General features: G+C 42.3%; 1 protein-coding gene and 2 pseudogenes across 1 annotated transcript; 2 read left to right on the top strand and 1 right to left on the bottom strand.

Annotated features, from left to right (window-relative positions):
* Positions 1–6,824: 6,824 nt before the first annotated feature.
* On the bottom strand, positions 6,825–8,852 carry LOC124887780 (annotated as a pseudogene).
* Positions 8,853–11,632: 2,780 nt separating this feature from the next.
* On the top strand, positions 11,633–12,626 carry LOC124887779 (annotated as a pseudogene).
* A 338-nt stretch (positions 12,627–12,964) lies between these two features.
* On the top strand, positions 12,965–14,808 carry LOC124888014 (NADH-ubiquinone oxidoreductase chain 1). Its single transcript, XM_047398107.1, has one exon. It carries the CDS (start codon positions 13,108–13,110, stop codon positions 13,495–13,497), a length of 390 nt encoding a protein of 129 aa, XP_047254063.1. The 5' UTR covers positions 12,965–13,107; the 3' UTR covers positions 13,498–14,808.
* Positions 14,809–20,777: the final 5,969 nt, after the last annotated feature.

Here is a 20,777-nt window from a genome sequence, read left to right as displayed (position 1 = left end):
CTCACTGTACGACGAGTGCTATAAAAATGGTTAAGGAATTCACCTTCAAGTTGCTCCCAACTATCGATTGATTCAGGCTCTAAATCTTTTTTTTCTCGAAAATCCAAAACTAGTGATCTCATCTTGCTTGCTGGGAGAGAGGAAGCTTTCGGGCTATCTTTTCTAGCCAGATAGTGAGCGATCACTCAGCAATGAACACTAACTGAAAGCGGCCGGGAATGAGTACCTATCCGTTACGGGAATCAAACCCGTATCTTCAACGTGAAAAGACAATGTCCTAACCACTGGACGAAAGGGACCAAAAACCCATACTTCATATACCTCAGCTCCGAGAATAGAAGTGGTTCGTTTTCTTTCTATATGCAATTCAACGATTTCATTTGTGTTCATGTTGGCAATTTTTGATGTGAATTCGGTGGGTTGTCCCCCCTTCCTACGGGTTCCCCCACTGACCCAGTGACACACTAACCACGGCCCTTCTCTTTCTCCGATCATAAAGCCCCTTGATCCCTTTATTTGTCTTTTATCCCCCGTAAATAAGTAAGACCCCGCTCTTTTGAATTCAAAAAAAGAGGGATGTTATTCGTTTGAAGTGGCGAAGGCCTATGCTACAGTAAGAAAAAAAGTAGTTTGAGGTTACGAAGTCACTTAGTCGAACTAGAAAACTCTAAAGAAAGGGAGGCTAAGGTTACAAAGTAAGGTCAGCTGGTTAAGGAAAGCTCAGGTTATGAAATCGCTTAGCCGTTAATTAATTGAAAATGAAAGTAGTAGTGAGGCGTCGGTACGGAGTTGCATCAGCTATGGATATAGACTAGGCTAAGGGACGGACTTCATCTCTTCTATTTTGTTTACTTACACCTTACACTTTAGCTGAGTCTAACGAGGCTCAGGTGCGAAGCCTTCCACTGTGGACCGAGACTATGCAAAGGTAGAACACCATGGAAACTTCGCTGACTTTATCATCAACCTTGATTTTGCTACGCTCAATAAGAACCCAGAATAGCGGAAATAGGTTCGTGTTCCGCTTCCAAAGTCAGTCGTCTGCAGTTCACACTTGGGCAAAGACGAATCTCCAGTGGTTCCATTCCTTCTTACTGTACTTCTGGGTCAACCCAACCCGAATGGGGGGAAGAAGAGGGTCAGCCAAACTATGATCTACTTTGTACGTTTGCTGAGCAGACCACTCAGGCATTTTACAAAAGGGAAGGGAACTTCTCACCCCGAGGGAGGCGGGAAGCTACTACTTCTAGAATAGAAGCTTATCCTTTACTTTTTTAAAGCGTATCGCTATTTTGAAATAAAAAAAAGGTTTATGGATGAAGTAGTCAGAATGACAAGTGGTTACGGTTGTGGAAAGCAGAGAAAGTTGGGAACCTTCGGTTACCTTTTGAATCAAAGTAGCGATAAGCCGAGTATTACGACTACAGGGGGAGAAGCAAAGCTTTGTAGACAGCTTTGCTTCCTCCTCGCTTCTTTCCTGGCTTTTCGCTCCTCTCCAACCAGTCAAGTGGCCCTTAGGTCACCTATGGTGCGACCTAGTCGAGCAGTCCACGCCTGCACAAGCAAGCAGATTAGCTCCCTCATTCTCTTATTATGCCAGTAGGCCTAGGCAAATGAGGTAGGGTTAGATTAGATGGAGAAGAACTGCGAACGTCCGTCCCATAAAGCGCCAGGGAACCATGCATTCCTCCGGGGCTGGTCCCTCACGTGTCCAGGATCCGATCAGATCTACCAGCGACCAGTTTACGGAACAAGGAGTTAAGCAAGGGCTAGGAGATTGATAAAAGAACCTGGCCGAAGTCAGTCTTGTGTTCAATTCCTCCGTTGGAAGGATTTCTTTCTGCCATCTGTCTTTTCCTTCTCTCTCTTATCTTAGCAACAGTAGGTTCAAGTCAAACTTTTGGCTTGCGGGCTCAGGGACTACAGTCAGCTGCTTCCCTTGTAGTCGTCAGCTCGTTCTTGACAGATTCGATCGGGTATTCATAATCTGGAGTAAAAGGATTCAAACCTTTGCATGCCGATACCAAAAGCCGATGCCTTACCACTTGGCTATACTCCATAGGAATGTTTTAGATGGTAGGAATGAGGAGAAAGGGAAGGGAGAAGCAGGGCTCGAAGAAAAAGCTGAGCCGTGCAAGGACTTAGGGATATAACAAGTAAGCAGCAAGGTTCTCCCCTTAGGACCGACTACAACAAGCTCGCGACTCTAATAGAAAGAAAGGGTAAGCTCTATGCTTTATTTGCTTGCAATGCTATGCCTATCAAAGTTGGCGAAGGCTTTTGTAACCTTAGACTCGTTACACTATTTGACCGAACTCATTGGCTCCGCGTCCACCGAAAGTCGGTAACCTTCATCACCGTTAGCATTTGGTACACTCTCGATAGCTTCAATAGTTCACTGAAAGCCTTTGGTGTAATAAATTGCAAGCCCTTCAGAAAGAAAGACATAATAGAATAATGAATTAATTAATAAACAAACAGAATTCAAAAAAGAAAGGGTTGGTTAAGAACTATTGACTGTAAACCATAGTAGGTACAGTCACTCAATAGAGATATTTGCCTTTGTTTGGAATGAAGATGGATGAACAGGCACTTGAGCCTGGAACTGATAAAATTCGGGGAAAACATGGAAGCGGTCACTATACTGGGGGGGCAAGACATGACCACGACTTAAGGAAAAAGTACCCTTGAAAAGACTAAAGGAATGGGGGAATGACTACTTATAATAAAGCACAGGCTAATACGAGCTGACCAAAAAAAGAAAGCCTTAGATTACCAGATATTGGACACAATCTTCCTAGAGATGGAGAGCCACTTGACTGGTTTGAGAGGACCACCAGCTAGTGGATCAGAAAGATTTGTATGGAATGTCCTACTCCTGTCTAAGCTTTTCGATCAACCAATCCCCTATTTTAGGGACATCTGTGTTAGGTAGGCCCAGGGATCACTGATTAGTCGAATGAGCCCATCTCTTTGGCCTATCATTTGTTGGTCGATCCGGTTGGCGGCTTCTGCATCTCTTGCCTCTCTATGGGGGCCCCTTTTTTAATACTAGTTTGTTGCTAGGAGTCCCTAGAGTCGAATTAATAATCAATAGAAGTCCCAATAGAATTTGACTGACCTGGGTCTTCAATCGATGATCTACTGCCCTCTCCTAATAGCAGATGCCCATGCTTTGATTCGAAAGCCCTAGCCATCCCTAGGTATTCAGTGTCTAGTTCGATAGGACCAGGAAGAAAGGACTCTTTTTTTTCCTCCTCTCTTCAATCCAGTTTTGAACCCATCCCAACAACGAACACCTTCCTACTGCAAGGTGAGGCTCTACCCTTCCCCTAGAATCCACTCCGAGTTAGAGGAGCAACTAGTCAAAATTCCTACTGCCTCGCCCTGATATTAGAGGAAAGGTCGATTTAACTCGAATCCTATACCTGATCTTGAATCCTACATCAGTTAATGATGAGATGGGGGAAGTTTTTCTTTTTTCATCAATGCTAGCCTAGTCGAGGCTCGTCCATGCACAATCCTGATGGGCCTTTGATTTGCCTCTACCCTAGCTCTATAATCCACCCGTCTTCCCCAGTCCCTGAAAGCCCTTCGGTGGCTTAGCCCTCTTTCTCCACTCGAGTCTAAAGTTCAGCGGGTTTCATCGTTTATCAACACCTGCACTAATAAGACAAAGAAATAGAGAGTCTATCCCTTGAATGAATCAGTAACAATGAATTAGTAGAATGAGGGATCAAGAGATGGATAGGGAGGGAATGGCCTATCAATCATTGGTTGACCTTCCTTTGAACCAGTCACGGAGATCTCAACTGAGTTGTTTAGGTTTTGGAATTGGGGCTTTCGATTTGAAAAAATGTGATACGGGTTCATCTCTCTCGACTAGTTCAGGTGAGAAGGAAGATGTAATTCAGCTCGAACGAAGTGAGAGGGATGAAATGGAAGCTTAAACTACAGGAAGAGGGAGGGTGATCGAGGGGACCCAAACTTTCAATCTCTTCTCTATGGCGGGAGGTTTCTTTCAAATTAAGTATGTGTTGGGGAGGCCAGGGAAGATAGATTGGATCGACAGGTGATGCTTATGCCTCTTCTTTCTCGATAGGATTCCCATCATTTCAGTCTACGGCGAAGGAGACAAGGGCGAGGCACCAAATATTTTCTACCCGAGGGGAGGTTGAGTCAGCCCAACATGGACAATGATAGGCAGGCCAAAGATATACGTAGTCCTTGCGTGCTTGCTTTGTACACCGGCATAGCTGAATTCGAATCCGCTGGCTTAGATGAGTGGCTCTTGGCTTCGTAAACATATCTATGTTCTTGCTTTTTCACTACCAATGAGTAGGCAGCTTTGGATACTTATGGAGATATGGCTTTGGTAAAGATCTGCTTAGCGTGTGCTTTCTCGGATGCTACTTAGAATAGAGATAGTCAGATTCTAACTTGAGAATGTTATACTGCTGTGAAATAAGGACATTCTGATCGACCCGATTGTCTCTCATTCTGGTTTGGTGGAAAGGTGAAAAGCACAAAAACTTTCTTCCTAGTTGTGTACTAGGGCGATAGAATCCCAACCCCTTCGTTAGCTAGCTTAGCTTTCCCTCTTTTTAATCTATATCAGATCCTCCATTACTTCTTCGCCAATACCTTTTAGCTTTCCTTTAGCTGCTAGTTTTTCCTAGTCCACGCCTAATCAGAGTAGTCAGTGTGCCTGCTCTGTCCTTCTTTGATGAAATGGATGTTGTACGAGAGGTTGGGAAGGAGGAACTTCGCTAAAGAGGGTCTGTCTGTGCGCGAGGAATGTCTTTTTCCTTTCTCCTTCCATTGCTTGACTAGGTTTGCTTTACAAGGAAGGGAAGGCATCCGTACAGGTATAAAAAGACGGAGGTCAAGCTATGGGCACAAGGAGGTAAGGTATAGTAAGTTACTTCTTCGTCTTTTGCTTGTTATTGGATTGGAAGCCATAGGCAATGCCTTCTTGCTTGTGTAGTTGGCCTTTCTTGCTTAGTGCGGAAGTGCGTAAGTAGGCTCATTCTTTTGTTTATAAAGATCTTGTAGTAGCCGAAGGTAGTCTGCTTGTTAGATTGAATTGAATCTTATATAACAACACAACCGGGGCCTTATTAATTTAGAGACTTTATCAATAGTATAAGTGGACCTCTCAAAGGTATAAATAGACATTAGTCTTGCTAGTTCGGGCAGTAAGGCCCTGGGTAAGCTCGGGTTAGCCTGTCAGGGTGAGTGTAGGTAGTGGATGTAGCTTTTCTTCTGAAGCATCTTAGTTCGTAGCTGCCGAAGTATAGCATTGAGGTGAGGAGCGCGCTAGCTAGGTGGAGTCTCCTTTTGGAACTACTTCTTTTCCTTTCTCTCTCTGCTATCCAATGCACTGAACTGTCTGTATCGAGACAAGTTCAGAATGTTGGCTGAGTGTAGACTAGTCTATTCAATCAGTCACAGGCTTGCTAAAGCTAAAAATGGAACAACACTTCTTACTGACTACATCAAAAGCGAAATCCTCAACTTCAAATACAATGCGAGCTGGAACGGGGTTGCCTTAGCTACTATGGTGTACATATGCTAGGAATCACACCATAGCCGAAGTCGATTGAGGGCCAGATCTTGATGTAGAAAGGAGCTCTCAAGCTGAGGCAGAGAAGAAAGCTTATGATTCTGTTGGTGTGAAGTGAGCTCTAACAATTTAAGCAGCTAAAGAAGCCTGCTTTGGTGACCCTACGAGGAAGTGTTGCTCATTAAAGCCAGCTTCAAACTTCTAGTAGCCGCTTATCCCAAGGTAGGTGGGCTTAGATAAGAAATATAGGCATTTTTTCTCTATATCAATCCTTCGATAAAACACTCAAACCAACGAGTAAGGAAAGGAGGCCTTGAGTTGATATTTAAAAGAAGGAGTTTGTCCTGGTGTGCTGCTTCCTTTCCTGCCACTACTTTTTTGAGTAGAAACTCCTCTTTGGTTTAATTCATATTCAACTTTCTCTAGCGGAATTAGACTCTTATTTCTATTTCTTCAAATCCAGCATGACATGTGTTAAGAATCAAAGAAAAGTTTGAAAATTGGCGAATTCAATGTTTCCATATCCCTCCGGGCAGGAAATCATTTATTAAAAAGAGGATACTCCACCTCTGTAGAGGATACAACACATTGAAATAAAGGAATTGGTGGATCTCTCCCATTAGACAGATCAACGGCACCGAGCATGGGATACACAGGCAGGAGAGCCGGTTTACTGCGCAGACCAAATGAGGGAATTTTTTTAAAGCGAAAGCGCTGTGCCAACTTGCGTACAAAATTTATATGTGGATTTGATACTATAGTCAAATACTCTTCATAAGTCCTTTATTACAGGCTATTCAAGGTCTATTGGCTTTCTTGCTTATGCGGTACTTCAAAGGCTAAGCCTCATTTATGCATCGAGAAAGATCGTCGATAGGAAATCTCTGTTATGCACCAACGATGGCCCCTTCTCTTTATTTTTCCCGTGCCCTACCTCATTCCTTTGCTGTCTTGAATTCCATCTCTTTTCTTCTTTGTTTGCGAGAGTTACTCATAGGACGACACACCGGTAGACCAAGACTTGAACGGATAGAATGGTACTACTGCTGTCGATGCCAGTGTTGCTTGCCGACGACCCTTCGCTTACTTCTTTGGAGTAAACGATGCCGCTTTTTCCATCATGAAAACTGCTTGCTATGCCCGGTTCAAGGAGATTCGATTTTCTAAGTTGGGTTCTTTGCTTGCTTATTCCACTTCTTAATCATCCTTCATTTCACTAATTCGTATTAACATGGACCTAAGATGAATTAGATAGGTTTTACACTTTTCTCAAAGAAAGAGGAAATAGCAAAGAATCATTCGGCACGTAGTGAACTGCCAGATAGATCAGTACAGCTAGGGATGCCGTTGAAACCTGAGTAAAGGCTTCGAATTCTGCGAATTGCACTAGTTCGAATTTTCATTTACCAACTACTTGTTTCATGGCTTTTATTTGAGCTGCGGACCCCACTCTGGAAAGAGATATACCCACACTAATAGCAGGTCTGATTCCAGAATTGAATAGGTCGGCGCATAAGAAGATTTGTCCATCAGTAATGGAAATTACATTAGTAGGAATATAAGCCAAAACATCTCCCGATTGAGTTTCAACTATTGCTAAGGCGGTCATACTTCCTTCACCTAAACTCGAACTAAATTTAGTAGCTCTTTCAAAAAGGCGTGAATGCAAATAAAAAACATCTCCTGGATAAGCTCACGATCGGGCGGTCTTCGTAATAGAAGAGACATTTGGCGATAAGCTTGCGCTTGTTTGGAGAGATCATCATAAATGATTAAAGTGTGTCGTTCACAATACAGAAAATATTCAGCCAGAGTTGCTCCTGTATAAGGAGCAAGGTATTGCAATGTAGCAGGGGAATCCGCCATTTTGGCTACTACAATAATGTATTCCATCGCTCTCCTTTCCTATAATGTCGTTACTACCTGGGCCACAGAAGACGCTTTTTGCCCAATAGCTACATAAACACATAAACCATTTTGACCTTGTTGATTGAGAATGGTGTCTGTGGCTACTAATGTTTTATAGGTGTGTCTGTCCATTCTCGCTGACCACGTCCTATAGGGATCATCGAATCAATAGCAATAAGCCCGGTTTGAAGAGGCTCATATACAGAATAGAGAGAAATAATACTCGGGGCGGTAGATTCAATTAATTGAAATTCAGAAGCTGAAATTTCACCTCTACCATCAATAAGTTTAGCCAGGGAATTTACAACACGACCCAAACAAGCCTCACTCACGGGTATCTGAGCAATTCGCCCCCTTGCTTTCGAGCCGGAGTTTGCTTGTTTTAGTCCATACAAGACCTTCCTAATGAGACTTTGCTATTCATTTTGGAAGTTACTATGCTTCGTGCTCTCCTTGACAGAGATATTTCAACCTATCTGATCGTGACTTTGTTAACCCGCTTCGTCGCACGATAAAAAAAGGAAAAGTAACCCCGTGCCCTACCTTTGCTTAGTAAGAAATTGGTGAAGGCATTGGGATAGGACTGAAACTATGCCATTCAAGAAGCGACTGATCGATGGAAAGCTTCAAACAACACCATTGCTAAATATCCCATAGTAGGGTCAAGGGCGTTAGTGAGAGTTTCTCTGCACCTATTTTCCTCTTTGCTTTAGCTTGAGCAATTTCACTCTCTTCGAGTAACTTACAATGAATATTCTGTAATAGAAAATGAGTCCTTAAAATGATCTTAGCTCACTCACCTTGGTGGGTGCTTGCCACTCCTCGATGGCTTTGATGCCCATCCAATGCCCTATTCCGAGGATCTCCGTCTGTTTAAAGGAGCATTTGTCTTTACATCACATAGAAGGGATTTTTCTTTAATACCTTAAAAACGGTCCGAAGGTGGTGAAAGTGGTCGTTTAACGAATAGCTATAGTCCACGATTAAAGTATACTACCAGTCGTCTAAGTACGGGTGGAATAGCTCATTGTGAAGGAAGCAGAACGTGGCAGGGGTATTGGTGAGTCCAAAAGGCATAACCAGATCAAACACCCCCGGTCATTTCGGCAGCTTAAACTGAAAATAGGAAAAAATATGAGAATCAAAAGAAGTCTATACCTGCAAATGAAAGAGGAGCTTCTACGTGAACATTTTACACAGTGCTTTCTCCTCTAACAGTCAAGTAACTAACGCTGGTTATTCTAGAAAGAGCTCTTACTCTAATAGAACTAGGACCGTCAACTCCAATTATAGCAGCGGGAATGTTTGAACCACCAGATATGGCATTAATAGCTTCTATTGTATCGATGGGTGGAAATGGAGAGCAGGCGCGGAACATAATAGCTTGAACCGCTTAGGCTCTTTGCACCTAAATAAATAGTAGACACGTAAAAAAATAAGACGTGAAACTTATAGAGTCGTAGCATTCTAAGGCTTCTTCTCTAACTCACTCAATCGATAGGTTGAGGCAATCAACTGGAAATCGACCAAAAGGACCTGTCAAGCCTTAGAAGTCAAGCATGAATCACATATCATCATGCATAGCATATTAGCTGTAGTAGCTGCATAGGAAACATAAAGCATATAGTACTTTTCTCTATTGTCATGCATCAAATGGCTGTCTCTCCTCTCTCAAAGCAGGTAAACTTCATGAAAGATCAAGAAAAGCGAGAATGGGAACTCCTAGAGCTACTGGAGCGCCTAACCCGGCTGTTACCTCCTTCTACCGTTGCCTGCCTCTAATCAGCATTCCAATACTTCGAAGCACACATCAGATATGTAGAGTAGTAATTGGCATATCTATTCTCTCTCCATAATGGCAAGATCCTGGTTCACACCTAGATCTGGCCGGAGAATAGCATAAGAAAGATCTCGACGGCTCTGGGAATATACCACTCTCGATACTCTTCCTCTGTCACCTCTATCTCTAAATCAACGATTTGATATGATGAATTAAATATCATTACCAATGATTACAATTTCATCAATATATACTAAAATAAAAAAACAGAATAGTTTCCACGTCAACGAGTAAAAACGGTCTGCCTGGGATTGAAGAAAACCAGCATCTACAAAAGCTAATTTGGCAAACCCATTTCGGGATGCTTGTTTAAGTCCATAAAGGGGCTGATTCAGGTGGAACACTGAGTTCTCCCCCTGTGGAGAATATCCGTGAGGGAGAGACATGTATATTTCCTTTTTTAGAACATGTTAAGGCTTTACGCTCTAACTCACCTTCACAACTCTAGGTGTCGTCGCGCCTAAGTTATTATTCTTTTTCCACTGTCTGATTGCAGTAGGGGGTCACGCAGGATGGTTAAGCCAGGAGCAGGAACGATACTTTGCTTAGCCAATACATCTTCACATTGCCTTCCCTCTAAATATGTCTCAATTAACATCTCCAACCCCTTCTCATTAGCGCTCTGATTCTCAGGATAATATTGAAATGTGGATCCTCAGGCCCAGCCATTGTGCAGCTTTTGTATAGAAACCAGGGAGTCCATCTCAACCTGAATGAGTCTATAACCCTCCTCCTAAAAGCTAGTAGTTTAGTTAAAAAGAGATAATCAAAAGAAAATGATCGGATAGGGATGCACAGCAGGAACTTGGAAAGCGTCATAAGAGAAAAGAAATATGTTCACCCTCGGCAATACGCACTTAATAATACCATGAAAATCTTTTTTCATCTCTCTCAGCGCATCAAGTCGAATAGTATTGTTTAACAATCTTAAGCAGCTTTAAGGTAAAGATGACATTCAGGCTCATAAGAAGCTCTTGTCGCCAGCTACATCGAAAAATGCAAGAAACTTTGAATTGGACGTAGATAGCCTTTTTCATCTTTTCTGATTTTGATAGGCATCCCACCCTCACCTCAGGATGAGAGGACTTCTTTGAGCCCTAAGCTTTGTTCCCTTCGTATGTGACCTGAAAGTCGGGCAGACGCTTTAAGAAGGTGCCAGTTGACTTCTAGTTGTAGCGGATCTTACATCGGTTCTAGCGCTTTTTTTTATTTTATTTTTGAAAGATCTTTCCTTGCTCTGAGGAATGCCCGGTTTAACCAGAATCAGCTCGTTAGCTTTTAGAGTTATCCCGGGATCTTTGGCTTATGCCATGTGCTCCAAACTTGAACTCAACTTCCTTTTTTCACCAACATCCGCTTCTCACTCAAGAAACTGGTGAAAGTCTTTTTCCTTTGCTGCAACTTTCATAGTCCCACTCCTCCTCAGACCAGACTGGGCTGCATTGCCGTACCTTCATACCTTCACCCCGATGTCCTGTCTTAAGGTTCCCCCGAGCTACTTTATTAAAGTAGACTTTTGCTCATCGTCTGCGTCTTTAGTTGAAAGCTATTTCTTTTATGATTTCTTCTCTCACTTCCTGAAGACTTTCTTTTTCATTCAATAGCGCCTCTCCTATAAGAGAAGGAGCTTTCTTTACCCCCTACGTACGGCAGGCCCTTCTTCGACGAGTGCCCTTTCCCCAGCCTCCAATCATCTCAGAAGAGAAGACTAAGCTCAGATGAATTGCAGTCCGCCCCGGCCCCTCCTTAGTGACTTTGGTCAGGAAAGGGAATAGGGCAATAAATAGAGCTTCATCTCAGAATTAGACCATCTATAGATGAAACTTTAGACTTCTGGATAGGCCTGAGAATGCCTAGACCAAAGGTGCCTAATAGCCTAGCCAGACTCATCGGGTAGGGAATCCCATCCTCAGCGAAGCCAGTAAGTAAGCCCAAGTCCACGCAAGAAGGCCTGCTGGATCTATCCAAATTCAAAGCCCATAGAGACGAAGGCCAAAGCATTGACTGAAGAGGGGGGCAAAAAGATATTCGCCTTTGACTTCTTCTCCGCCTACTGACTGCTACTCGGCTAGATGCTCCTATTTATTATTCGTAGATCATAGATTAAGTTGTTATTAGGTAAGAAAAGTCAGTCCTTTCATTCCTTTCTGAGAATAGATCCCCAATAGCTCGCAGATGAGGAATTCTTCTGCTACGACCCTTAAGCGAGCTAATCAGTCTTGCTTTGCCAAAAAATCCCTCCTCACTCCCTCTTTTTTAATAAATAAGCCCCGTGGGCCCCTCTCTAATAAGGAAGGAAATGAAATAATCTCAATTTTATGACAAATCCAATCCGATGGCTGTTCTCTACTAACTACAAGGATATAGGGACTCTTTATTTCTTCTTCGGTGCCATTACTAGAGTGATGGACACGTGCTTCTCAGTACTAATTCATATGGAATTAGCACGACCCGGCGATCAAATTCTTGGTGGGAATCATCAACTTTATAATGTTTTAATAATGGCTCACTCTTTTTTAATAATCTTTTTATGCTTATGACAGCAATGATAGGTGGATCTGGTAATTGGTCTGTTCTGATTCTAATAGGTGCGCCTGACATATCATTTTCACGATTAAATAATATTTCATTCTGGTTGTTGCCTCCAAGTCTCTTGCTCCTATTAAGCTCAACCTTAGTAGAAGTGGGTAGAGGCACTGGGTGGATGGTCTATCCGCCCTTAACTGGTATTACCAGCCATTCTGGAGGAGCAGTTGATTTAGTAATTTTTAGTCTTCATCTATCTGGTGTTTCATCCATTTTAGGTTCTATTAATTTTATAAAAACTATCTTCAACATGCGTGAACCTGGAATGACTATGCATAGATCACCTCTATTTGTGTGGTCCGTTCTAGTGACAGCATTCCCACTTTTATTATCACTTCCGGTACGGACAGGGGCAATTACCATGTTTTTACTGATCGAAACTTTAATACAACCTTTTCTGATCTAGAATTGGGTCAATCACGTTTATTAGAAGTCGACAATAGAGTGGTTCTACCAACAAAGAGCCATATACGTTTTATTGTAACATTTGTTGATATACCTCATAGTTGGGCGAAAACGAAGCCGATTTTTGTGGCTTCCCCAAGGGAAGAAATTTCTATGTGGACGGAAGCCCTTGAGGGTTGGGGAGCTTCCCACTTGTTTCTGAGTGTCAATCAAAACGACTCCCATCCCTCCAACGAGCCTCCTCTTACCCTCACCGCAGCAGCGGTTGATATGGGAGCAGAGGTTTTGCACCCTTTACTCCAGGACCCCTTACGGCAGTAGGAACTCAATGAGTGCCTCTCCTTCTATTTAGGGGCGGAAAACCTCCCCTTATCTAAAATTGATTCGATTCTAGGGCAACAACTTTTGATCGAAAAAAAGGTGGAATTCGCCCTTTTATCCGATGGCCTGCCCAAAGAATACGTATTAAACAACAGAGATAAAATCCATGGATTCATATTTTATCCTCATGGGAAGCTTCAAAAAGAGAAGACCTATGCCGCCTATCTCTACATAATGGAGACCATTGGACCGCACGAGAGCCCCCCGTATAAATGAATTTTATCAGCCTTGCATAACTGTGAGCTTCCGCTAAGGGGTCATGGCCTAGGCTAAATTATTTTTATTAGAAAGAATGAATGGAAAAAGGATGCTTCTATTATGGTTTTTGTAGTTGCGAGAATTTTTTTTTTTGAGAAAAGGTCCTCTCCTTCAATATCATGATTGGGTCGATCAGGCTAGATCATGAGTGAATATAAAAAAAATGTACATAGCTGTTCCAGCTGAAATAGTTGGAATAATTCTACCACTTCTACTAGGGGTAGCCTTTTTAGTGCTAGCTGAACGTAAAGTAATGGCTTTTGTGCAACGTCGAAAGGGTCTTGATGTAGTGGGATCATTTGGATTGTTACAACCTCTAGCAGATGGTTTGAAATTGATTCTAAAAGAACCTATTTCAACAAGTAGTGCTAATTTCTCCCTTTTTAGAATGGCTCCAGTGGCTACATTTATGTTAAGTCTGGTCGCTCGGGCCGTTGTACCTTTTGATTATGGTATGGTATTGTCAGATCCAAACATAGGGCTACTTTATTTGTTTTCCATATCTTCTCTAGGTTTTTATGGAATTATTATAGCAGGTTGGTCTAGTAATTAGGGGGCGGTCGTTTGGTCGCATATGATACTAGGACCAATAGGTTCAAAATAGGTTTGTGCCACAGGTGTTGAACGATCTACTCTACACAGGTGTAGGCTTACAGGGCTAGGGCTGATAAAACCTTTCTTTCATTTATCAATAGGGCCCTGCCCTGGTCGGTCACTTTTCTGGGCCGGGATCGATAAGTGGAAGTGATAAAAAAGAAATCTTTCTCTTCGCACCTCAGATCAAGAAGAAGGGTTGCTTGTCAAGCTGGCCTATATATAATAATAAGAAATAGAAAGAAATTTCTTATTATTATATAATAAAAACTATAAGAAAAATGGAAAGATTCACTTTCTTTTAATCGACTCCTTCTTCTTTGTCAACGCTACTAAGGACCAATAGGTTTGCCTACTTTACTTATTAAAGATAATGAGAATGGGTTATTCAAACAAAAAGGAAAAGGCCCTACTTAGTTTCGCAAGCCTTTGTCATTGTCAGTCAACTAAGTAGGGCCTGAGGCCCCCTGCGAATCCGTAAATCTGAGGAGCATGCCGCAACAAAAGGATGGTCCCCTATGCATTTCATTTTTTCCTTAAGGGAAAAAAAAGTACCCCCATCATAGTGAACCTCTCCTTGTGATCGGGATAAGGTAGATGCCTCCCAGCCGGGGGGCGGATCGAATCAGAGTTTCCTTAGGTAGCCACCGACCTATAGTTATCCTTAAACTTCCGTGCTTAGTGAAGAAGAAGTGAACAAAAGTATGCTCACTTGCTGTCTTGTTCTCTGTCGTAAACTGGGATCGCTCACCAGCTAGGTCAGATTGGAGCAAGATATTTTTAGAACATATTCCCCATATTCAGGGACAAGGGGCGGAACAACCTCTCAATTTAATTACTGTAGCCCAGGAAGAAAAATGTCATCTAGGCATTCCCTCTTGCTCCGATCTCCCCTACACCTAGGACGTTGTCTGGGCCAAGAGCCATAGTTAGTTGCTGTTTCTGATTGTTTATTCCTCGTTGTTGATACCGGCAAGACCCAGCCAGATGATGTCTACTGGTTGGTAGTGAGAGGACTCTTAGTACCTGCATACCCAAAAGAAGGCGCTGGTTAAAAACAATCATTTAATTTTCTTTCTTGAGCCCTTAGCAGCGGGAAAAGATTCTATCTATCTGCCTAGCTTTGGTAGATTTCCCCAACGCAATCCACAGAAATTCCATGAATCCCTTGGTAGATAAGTCCGATGACTCAGCAGCCGTGTGGAATTGAGTTTCTTGTCTGGTGGATCTGATCTATAGTTAGGGGGCAATACATACCAAAAGGTTCGAAGAAGGAAGACGCATAAGAGTATATAACCAACCTACCCTTCTGTATAACCTATTCGCATTAGTGAAGTGGTTGGATGCATAAGGGAAGTGCATATTTGTGAGACCTTAGTCGGGATGCATAGGTGAGTCAACCTACGAGCACGGAAGAGCGTGGTACCTCTACCCCTCTCTAAGTAAAGGTAAGATTCTTAGCCCTGTAGATGTCCATCTAAAATACAATAGGGACAACCGTTTTTGGCTGCTCGTTTCGTATCTTGAAGAAAGAGTAGGCTTAAGTAATATAATAGGGGTAGGTCAATAATAGCTATGCGATTGCCTTACTGATTTAAGGCCTCCGCCCAATCCCGAATGCATATTTTTTCGGGTTCATCTTCAATTGATGTTTTCTTAAACTTTTGAAGACCTTGCATAAATTTTCTATGTGGTCGGTTCTTTCTTTTGAAAAGACTACCAAATCGTCCACGTAAGGCTCGTATATGTTATGTAGGAGGTCACTGATAATTTGTGTCATCGCTCTTTGATATGTTTCACTTTCTTTTTCTTTTTTTTTTGGGAATATCGTAGTAAGGAAACGAAGTGAGGGCACTCATTTGAATCGAATAGCTGAAACTACTAGAACTCCTATTTTTCTGCTTTAAGAAAAGCCTTCTAGCTCGTTTTAAAGCATTGAAGAGAGAGATAGGACATTCTAAAGATAGTTGTTGAGGAAGCGATTTCTAACTACGAGCTCGTTTTCAAGCTAACTGAATGCCTATCTGCTACTAGGTCTGTTCCACTTTCTAAATAGAAAGGAAGAGATCAGCCACAACCAGGAGGAGGATATGAAAGAGAGTACCAACAACCATTCCACTCGAACGGAACTTCTAACTGAAGTTGCTCACATTTTTTAGCAGGGTTTGGGCTACGGGGTTCTTTTTCTATCTTATGCATTCGGGGATGGCCCCTTATGGATGCTATGTATTCTAATTCGAACTTGTTGGATGCCAACTCGCCCCTTCGACTTAGTGCATTGGCAAATTGGTCCTCCCAGGCTTGTACTCAAAGACCATGCCGAACCCTGCATCAAAGTCTTATCACCCTGCCCGCTTGGGGTCTGAGTAAGAAAAGAGCCCGTAGCAACATTATTGGGCTTATCTTGTTGATAACCTTGAGACCGACGAAGACTGTGCTCCAGCTGGTGGTGAAGAAAAGGGGGAAGCGACTCGTTCCTTCCTTTCGGAGGAGTTAAAACAGACTGTGATGGCTTCGTTGCTTTATATCTTTCTTTTCATTTTATTTTATTTATCTAAATAATTAGAACTTATTGTTGAAGATAAATTCAAGTTAAAGATCACTTTTGACCTATATTCCTGATATAAAAGAATGAAGCCGCAAGTTTAGGTAGAAAGAACAGCCACTGTCAGAGAGATTACTTCTGTTGAACTCTTCTTTTAGATGATGGGAATAAATGCCTTAATGGAATGGAATCCGGGATCCAAGTACATTAGGTTAAGGTAAGTATGAGTTTAAACCTTTTCTCATCGGGCCAGGATCGATAGCCGTTCGACCTGAGGAAAGTGCAGTCAAATTCATTATCCCCAATTTCTTGTTCTTTACCTTCGCTTTGAGGGACAAGCACCACATCTAGGTAAGCGGCATCTAATTAAATTGATTAACCGGATCTTCCGTCTACAAAAACAAAAGATATGTCTGTTAAGGTTGGCTTCATAAAAGCAAGAAAGAAAGTAAGTTTAGCGAACATAGAGATGGAAAGAGATGGATTTTGCCCAGCTGTTGTCAGACCAATTTCCATTCATTCTTTAATGGAATAGGGAACGGGCAGAGCTGCGGCTATCAAGAATGGGCGATAGACTATGACTAAAAGTACCGACTATCTATGAATGACCAGGATTGAAATGCCAATCAACGAATGAGCCTACGAAAGATTTCAAGTTCAAACTATGATGACTGGCATCCTCATTTACGTAATGAAATTGAGTTGATAGAGTAGCCAGTGTCCTTGAGTTATTCTCTTTGGTATCGCCTTCTCTTATTGTTAAAGGCACCGTAAGGCACTCGTGTAGAAGGAGTGGATGTTAGGCACGCAGGGAAGACTCTAACTATGCGCTGGCACTAGCCCTGGGCATGGATTCTTTTTTGATTGAAGGAACGGGACAGAAGAGAACCAGAACTATATCCTTCACATATTCAGTTTGATCTAATCTGTGCTATTGCCCAATTATAGCTATACTGTATTAGATTAGTTATCCATCTCCCCTGACCTGTTAGAACAGTCTGGTCTGTAACAACACAACCTGAAAAGAAGCCATTCCTAATAGGAAGTTTCCCTGGTGAAAGCTGCTACGCCCTTGCTTCACTCTTTCCTGCCTAACTGAGAAAGTAACTCCCTGCCTTCGCGCCTGTACTCCAACTCAGTAGCTCATTTTCGATAAGCGAGTGAATTTCAAGCTAGAAGGAAAATAGCAAAGTAAGAATCCAACTCTGGTACTAGGAAATGATGACTCACGAAAGTAAGTGAAGGATAAGGGATTTGTGAGCGGACGATGCAGCCTTAATCCTACGTTGTTGCTAAAGTAGCTTCTTAGAAAGCGAAAAGATGTGACGATGTGGCAGTTTGAGAATAAGATATATGACTACTGCCCAAAGCTTTGCCTTTATCTAGCAGTCTCTTATCAGGATGGAAACCGGCACATGTTTAAAGCCCAGGTTTGCCTGGACTGGAGTTCCTTCATCCCTTCCTTTTAGTCTATAAGGTTAGATTAGACTGACATGCTAAGTCAATCCAGGTAGAAATAGGAAGAGTAGCTATGACCGTGGCATACTTTTACTGGATGGATGACCTTCGTTTTTAGTAAGCTTTGCAACTTCTAGTTATAGTAGCTAGGAAGGAAAGAGAGATTGAATGGAAAAGAATGTCGACAGAAAGGAAGGTCTTATTCCAGTTTGATTTCCATGCCTGTAGGAAAGAAGATCGAGAATGACGAACTAGCGAATGCAGAAAGCAGTTAAAGGTGTTCTAGTTTGTTCAATGTAGTTTAAAGACCTACACCAAGAGGACCCTTATAAATCCCCTAGTTGCCAAAGATCAGGAAGATCTTTGTTATGAAGAAGCCACAAATAAATCAGAGGAAAATTAGGGTCTAAACCATATAGGGGAACGCAGATCCTTGACAACACAGAGGAAGTTAGAATAAAGATGGCATAGCTTTGGTGGTCATCAGAGGGGTGTCCAACCAAGAAAATTTTTGGAGAGATGTGACAAATGCTGCTGAATTGATCATCATATGATGGGGAGCCTCACTACAATATGGGTGGTATAGTCTTTTCCTTATTGTGTGGAAGATTCTAGCTTGGAATTGTCCCCGAGGTTTCATGGTGTAAGAATGGACTTAATTCACCTGAGAGATTTGTGCTTTTCTTTTTGAAACTAGGGTCAGTGGTGAGAAGGCCGAGAAAGTGGTTAAAACCATCACCGCATCGGTTGGAACCTTTCAACTACATCTAGGTGGCTGTTTGGTCCTCCAACTCTCAGTTTTATATTGGTTGATCAATAGGTATTTGGTGGCCTTCACGGCAATGATCTCCTTATCAGTCCTAAGGATTTACCATCCTTACGGAAAATAGATATAGATGATAAGAATTTAGGTGCATCTGAGCACATAAACCCTTTTGGTAAAATTCTGCAACGAGGGGTGACCAAGAGGGCGATTGTGGTTGTAGTTTGGTTAACTGCTTCCATAAATACCTAGCCTGCTGAGAGGTATTATGTAATCGAAGAATTAGGATCTCTGAGATATGGATATGAAAATAGATATGCTCGAACCAGACCGCATCTCGATTTGCATATGGATAATCTGCTGTATTACCTTAAAAAGTCATACTCATATCTAGGGCATTTTGTCCTTGAAAGAGCATCATCAGTCTAGCTCGTCATGACTCGATCATCACCTTAGGCGGAATTGGTCTTAGACGAAAGAACGAAAGATACCGGCAAGCACAGAGCAGTCGTCAAAAGGGGTTCTATGGAGTGGTCTAACCCCAGGATAATCCTTAGAGCTTTCTCCATGCCCAACAAAGAGAACTTGGTGTGAATTGGGGTAGCTAGCTACCAGCTCATCTAACTAATGTACTAATGTAATTCGATCCAAATATGGCTACCCGGCGAACATGAGGTCCCACTCACTATTCATGGCCAGACAAAAAGGTACCACTAGCCTAGAGAATCAAATAGGGAATAGGCCATGAGTTCACCCACTTGCCTAAAGATGAAGGGGAAGAAAGGGATGCTAGGGACAGAGTAACTGGAGGGGCCATGAAATAAACCCGAAAGGAAAGCCACAGGAGCAGGAGTGGAGAGAAAGCGAAAGAGAAAAGGTGTTTTCCCATTCGATTGATCGATTCAGAGTCCCCGAACCGAAGCCCAAGCCCTTACTCTGACTAAGAAAAGTGGAAGTTCCTACCCTGGGAACATTGACGTATGATCTTTTCGGATTAGGGAGCAGAGTATGAACCTGAAACCAATATGAAAGAAAGTTATCAAGCAAGATAGCAAGTGTCAAGTGTAGGTCTCCCATTCTATTACTGGGCGTTAGAACATGAAATGAATAAATAATAAAGAACGTTACCGCCCCAAATCTCATTGATTAGGTCTTCTGGATCACCTGATAATTGTCTAATCAAACAAATGTCATGACCTAATGGACTTTAGGACTAAAGCAGAGAAAGAGATGTCCTTGTCAGAGGATCAAGCCACTCGAACAAAGTTAGATTAGCGGAATGAAACTTCTTGATCGATGAGCTTTAATATGAGCTTCGAGAAAAGCATGCAAAGCACACTAACCTAACTCAATGAAGGTGACTGCCAGCACTGACTCAGACACACACATGGGCGGTTGAGTAGTGGGTTGATTTGATCAGAAAAGTAGTATACCTCCAACTGAATCAATATCGCATTCTCCTTTGCTGCTATGAAGGAAAGCGGTATGGATAGAAAAGAACAAGTTTCGAGTAAGCGGCTTATAAAGTCTTCTCTTGTACCGGGACAGTCGGCTTATATCTTCAGCATCGTTGGAAAACCCTCCTATCGCTAAAAAGCGAGGTTTTCACCAGCACTTAAGCTAGTATCCACTTTCTTAGATAGGGCTTTCGACTAGTTTGTGTAAGTATCTTTGTAAGCAATACCCCAAAAACTCTGAAAAAGGAGATTGAATACCAGGTTTGTTCACTTATTTTGGGCATCATCTTATGTCATTCGTTAAAGCACTTTCTATAAGCCTTTAATTTAAGGATGTTTTAAAGAAGAGAAAAAGTTCCACATTTCCTGATTCTTGATAGCAGGAGAAATAGAGTCTTTTTTTGGCGACTGTAGCAGAGCGAAAGGAGATTCTTTAAATCGAGATTCGCCCAAAAAAAAGTACAAATAGCAGCCCTCGACCCCCTAGGGTATGGCCTACCAGCCCGCAGATGTAGGAAGGCGGCCTACCTGCTAACCAAACTGCGTAACCAAAGTGACTCCTTGTTGGTGGTTGATAGGTGTTGGTCTGATTAAACTATGTCAGTTCAAACTTGATGGGTCGTTCGTGTGGAGATTCTCTCTCGTTACTCAGGATTTCTCTCAGTTGATCCTATGTGTCATAGATAGAATGGAGTGGACTATACGCCAAACCACATTAAAAACTTTCTTCTCTTATGAAATTTCGATTGAATAGCAAACAATGGTTATTTCAAACATCGTCTACTGTCCCACCAACTGATCAATGGGTTCATGCCGCACAAAAACAGAGACCTGAGAAGGAGGCTGTAGGAGAGAGTCCAGCATAACTGAAATCATCTAAGCTGACAAGGACCCACAAAAGGAGGATGCTGAGGAAGAAGGTAATAGAATTGAAAATACAGACTGAAGCAGAGAAGAAACAGAATGTTGGTCTGATGGTAAAGTACCCAGTAGAAGGTAAAGCTGGGAAAGACCAC

The sequence above is a fragment of the Capsicum annuum genome, chromosome 10 (genome assembly GCF_002878395.1).
Source record: "Capsicum annuum cultivar UCD-10X-F1 chromosome 10, UCD10Xv1.1, whole genome shotgun sequence".
Lineage (NCBI taxonomy): Eukaryota > Viridiplantae > Streptophyta > Magnoliopsida > Solanales > Solanaceae > Capsicum > Capsicum annuum.
The sequence above is the reverse complement of the archived record's forward strand: the minus strand, read 5'-3'. Positions and strand labels throughout refer to the sequence as shown.